At 49.7% G+C, this 5287-nt stretch overlaps 1 protein-coding gene across 1 annotated transcript; it reads right to left on the reverse strand.

Annotated features, from left to right (window-relative positions):
• Positions 1 to 2146: 2146 nt before the first annotated feature.
• Positions 2147 to 3761, reverse strand: LOC119324382 (polyubiquitin-like). Its single transcript, XM_037598170.1, has 2 exons — positions 3610 to 3761; positions 2147 to 2740 (listed from the first exon to the last, which is right to left on the reverse strand). The coding sequence occupies exon 2, from the start codon at positions 2738 to 2740 to the stop codon at positions 2279 to 2281; it is 462 nt and encodes a 153-aa protein (XP_037454067.1). The 5' UTR covers positions 3610 to 3761; the 3' UTR covers positions 2147 to 2278.
• Positions 3762 to 5287: the final 1526 nt, after the last annotated feature.

A 5287-nucleotide genomic window follows, 5' to 3' on the forward strand; every position in this document is an offset into this window, starting at 1 on the left:
TTAAATTGCTACCAGACAGTTCAAGCCTTGATGGACTACTTAAACACAACACAATTAACATCCCGCCGCAGCATGTCAGGGAAAAGGCTGAAACTTAAATTATAATACAGAACACAAATATGCATCATGGTGAAAACTAGTCTTAACTTGAACTGGCTCATCAATTAGTCCTGAAGCAGAACATAAACTCTAAACCGGTTGTTCCTACAACAAAACATATATTTCTGCAACTTCCTGAGCATAAATTTTCTGGAGCATAACCAGTCTCTCGGGTCAAACAATATGGGATTATGCATGACACAGATCCACTTGAACCACAAAAAAACATTAAATTGTTCCATACATGGCCATAGTACATGGACAATTAAAAGAGCACACCCTGGATCCTGGAGCTGTAGAAGATGGCCGACTCCTTTGCAGTTGTTGCGTCAACGTCCCTCGGAACTATAGTGTAGCCGTGCTGCATTCACGCGCTCGCGGGTGGCAATGGAAACTCAACTAGGGACGACCATTTCAGAGCAGAGGATCGAGGGGCGCTGGTGCTTCGCCGGCAACGAAACTAGCTACTCCCTTCATCCCAAAATTCTTGTCTTAGATTTGTCTTGTATCTAGACAAATCTAAGACAAGAATTTTGGGACGGAGGGAGTACAACATAGAGGGTGCAGAAGGTTAGGCAGCCGAGGGGAGGGTACGAGAGATGTGATGATGTGAATCGCTAACCCTAGCTCGCGATCTGAATCACTCTGGCACTCTCAGGTACAGGAGACGGGAGGACAATGAAACAGACGTTGTCTTTGGGAAGAACCGTTGCGCAAATGGATGATTTCTGAGGAGCGATATGTAAAATGTACCAGCAGCCCATATGTTTATGCAATCTGGTCCTCTATTGTGCATCAAGCGGCTCAGATTGAGCTGGTGCACCCGTTGCATCAGATAGCTCGTTGCACAGGATACATCCTCTGGAGTGCAGCCATCCATTTCAAGTCTCCCAGCCCGTTGAATCTTCCTCAATCATTTCAGGCACGAGCACCGCCAGCTTCCGCCATACCCCTCGCACGAGGCAGCCAAGCTCACAGCACCACCGGTTCGCGGCCCTCGCAACAACCTCCCATGCTAAAAAAATCGGTAGGTTGGCCCTCGCAACATCATCCCATCATTGTGGTTTCATTGCTATCGACTGCAGCAAAAATACTCTGTGCCACGGCTGCAATGCAACATTTTTCGTAGCCAGTTGCAGCAAAAAATGATACCGGCCACAGCTAAATTCATCACCCAAATGTCGCAAACAAAACCGACGGGTCTTTAATCGTCAGCCATCCCCTGCAGCCGCTGGTTGCAGACATATTGCATCCATTTTGAACAATGCAATATAACCTAGATTGATGTTGTGTTAATATGCTCCTTTTCCCACTAGGTGCCTGGGATGCACCGTAAGCATCCATGTATATGCACGAGGACATCCTGTTTGCACTTCCATTTTGAAATATTTGAAGTTCTAGGTTTATCCTAAAACAAATCTGTAGAAAGTATACTATTAACATCATCAACATCAAATTAGACACGTAAAACTAGTAAATTTGCATATAGAAGTTGACATCTTTACGATAGAAGCTCACTCTCACAAATGCAATGTTATACAATAAGCACCCAGAAAAATGCCACTATATCACACTATAACACCTACACACGCTGCAAAAACTGGAACGAGAATTACAAACCTGTCACACAAGACACAACAACGCATAGTCCAGAATAAAATTATTCAGCTCCAGAAATAACATACAAGAGCAACTTGCATTATTCAGCTCCAGAAGGATTTCAAGAAACAATCAGCAGCAGGATCCACGAGAAGTACTCCCTCCGTCCAGAAATACTTGGGAGTATAAAATGCATCACCCAAATCTGAACATCAGAACCTGAGAAATTAGGATCTAGTGCAGAAGATAAACGCCACAATATATCAAGCAAGCAATTCAAGGAATTCATAAAGGGCACGAGAAAACAAGCAATTCAAGCACAATATACAAAACCAACAGCAGATTAGCGCAAGCAGATTTATCTGAAGTTCACTTATTCATTACGCAACGATACTGCTGTGCCAGCAACAGTTTCAACCAACAGATAACACGGGGACTCGATAGTTCATTAAACCAACACAGCAGGACTGACACGAACGAGAAAACAGTTCAAATGAACGACAGGACGCCAGGGCAATTACGGACCACCACACCACGGAGACGGAGCACCATGTGAAGGGTGGATCAAACGCCAGGGCAATTACTGACCACCACGGAGACGGAGCACCAGGTGAAGGGTGGACTCCTTCTGGATGTTGTAGTCTGCTAGGGTGCGACCATCCTCCAGCTGCTTGCCAGCAAAGATCAGGCGCTGCTGGTCCGGGGGAATGCCCTCCTTGTCCTGGATCTTGGCCTTGACATTGTCGATGGTGTCGGAGCTCTCAACCTCCAGAGTGATGGTCTTGCCAGTGAGGGTCTTCACGAAGATCTGCATGCCACCACGCAGGCGCAGCACCAGGTGGAGGGTGGACTCCTTCTGGATGTTGTAGTCTGCGAGGGTACGGCCATCCTCTAGCTGCTTGCCAGCGAAGATAAGGCGCTGCTGGTCCGGAGGAATGCCCTCCTTGTCCTGGATCTTGGCCTTGACATTGTCGATGGTGTCGGAGCTCTCAACCTCAAGGGTGATGGTCTTGCCGGTGAGGGTCTTCACGAAGATCTGCATCTGCAGAGAAGAATACCAAATAGAATGGTAAGCCTCAAGAAGCAAACTGAGATGATAAACACTACTACATAAATAATCTTATATACAACCACGCCATATATATTTAGGTGCATGCTCATGACCACAAGAAACTAAAGATTGTGATTCCACGGAGCTGTCAGACATGCTTATCATCTAAGGGAAGAAGTCTGGCTTTTTCTGAGAAAAAGCCATCTACAGATTGTAGATAATAAACAAACGCCAGCAGCATATTTTCTTCATTATATAAAGATAAACTAACAGACTGTTAAGTGCACGCAGATGCATATTTTCCACATAGCTGCCGGACATGCTTAACATCCAAGGAAGGGAAGCCTAACTTTCTCAGGGGAAATCAATCTACATGCTTAACATCCAAGGAAGGGAAGCCTAGCTTTCTCAGGGGAAATCAATCTACAATCCTACGCCTATTAGGACGATCTCGGTACAGCATATGAGCACGAGCGACACATCAGGCAGTATACGCGTCTGGGAGAGAAAGAACTACGACACAAAAGGCTAATAATGGATTCGACCATAAAATTCAAGCATAATAAAGAGTTAAACGAATCTATCACTGAGGAGCGGATGAAGCAGTACATAAATCATGCATATGAGACTATACGGGTCAAGGACTTGACCTCGAACACGAACAGATCTACCCCTACAATCTACACGCAAAAATCCCTAAGAATTCGCCAAAGCTTCGCCGTCCTACCATGCGCGAACGGATCGGGCAACAGGAATCGTTCCCACAGCATCAGATCGGAGCAGAAACTGATACTACGCATCCAACAATCTAATCAACGCGGATCTAGACGATACGGGAAGAGGGGAAGCAAGCGCCGTACCTTGAGGCGGTGGGGGAGGAGGATCCGACGAGCCTGGAGTCGATCGGAGACGAGATTGGCTGGGGATTTGTTGGTTCCGTTCCTGGGAGCTGTTGTGAGGATTGGAGGCTGGGAGGGGGGCGGTATTTATGGCGGCTGGTGACGGGCCCTGGTGGAGAAGGAATCCATCCCGTGCCGTGACGGTTCCGTCTGTTGGACGCGCCCGTCTCGTGCTCGTCTCCGCCACGCGAAGGATCCGTCGGGCGCGGAGGGTTCGAGAAAGGACGGTGGCTCCGTTTGGCCCGTCTACCTCGCGTGGGGCGTGGGGCATTGGGGAAAAAATTCTATTAGACCAGGTCTTACGGATTAGCAGGTGAAACCCATCCTGATGGATGACACGTGTCATCCACAAATCACAAAGCATTCACCACACCCCCCACCTGAAATCAGGGGGGGAGAGATTAAATGCTTTGTGATTTGTGAATGCCACATGTCATTTATCAGGGCGGGTCTCACCTGATTTATATGAGACCTGGTCTCATATAATTTTTTTCCGGCATTGGGGTTGGTGGCCGTTAGGCACCCCCTAACGCCGTTAGGCGGCTTGTTGGCCTGTGCCGCTGGCGCGTATGGCCCGCTTTCCGCGTGGTTGCGTGTGATTGTAGGTCGAGTGCTCCTTTCGCTGATTGCTCTGTTAACGTGTCGTTCTGTTGCACTTCTCCAAATAAAAAAATAAAAAATCCAGTGAGCTAATTTGGACTTTCAGTTCCAAAAGAAAAAATGACTTTGACAGGTTGCACCAATGAGCCTCTGTGCAGAAGCGGCTCCCCTGACGTGCGGCTCCTGCCGTTGTGGCGCTGCCATGTGGGCCTGTTCCCCGATGGGTCCATCAGTCAGTGGTCGAACGGCACCCTGCCGAACGGCAGAGGATCCTCGTCCCCTCTGTGCATCCGCTGCGGCCACGCTGGGCATGTCTCTTCCCAATGTAGGGAGCCTTGCAGTCCCATCTCGGCGGAGGAGCTGTGCCGTGCGGTGATCGCCAAGGTCGCTCGCAGGTCAGAGTCGCCCGGTCAGGCACCGGCCATTCGGCGGAGGCTGTCGGAGCCTAGGCAGAGCGCGCCGGCGGCGCAGCTCTCGCCAGTTGCGCCCAGCTTCCGCCCAATGATGCCGGATTTGGCCCTGTCTGTGGCGCCGTCTGAGATCTGCGTGCTGCCGCGCTCGGAGGGGATGGATGACCTCGAGCGTCGGCTTCAGCTGGCGGTGGTGATGTATGTTGGCGGGGCTAGGCCGGCCGTGTCCTGCGACGATGCTGTGGTCGCGGTCTCCGTGCAACTGGGGATTCCAAGGTTTCGTTTTTCTGTCCATAAGTTTCATCCGGAAGATTTCTTGGTCGTTTTTGCGGCACACGAGTTCAGGAACAGAGCGCTGGCCGCACCAGAGATTGAGCACATGGGAGTCTAGTTCTTCATCAAGCCGTGGCTCAGGCAGGCTCAGGCGGCTTCCAGGCTGATGCAGGTCCAGGTGGACCTCATGATGGAGGGTGTTCCGGCTCATGCGTGGGCTCAGGAGACGGCGGCTGAGCTGCTCGGGAATGCTTGTTTGATCAAGAGTTTGGCGCCGGAAACGGCCAGTAGGGAAGATTTGTCTATGTTCAAGTTGAGAGCCTAGTGTGTGGATCCTGAGGATGTGTCGATTTTTC

Source organism: Triticum dicoccoides, chromosome 6B, assembly GCF_002162155.2.
Source record: "Triticum dicoccoides isolate Atlit2015 ecotype Zavitan chromosome 6B, WEW_v2.0, whole genome shotgun sequence".
Taxonomy (NCBI): domain Eukaryota; kingdom Viridiplantae; phylum Streptophyta; class Magnoliopsida; order Poales; family Poaceae; genus Triticum; species Triticum dicoccoides.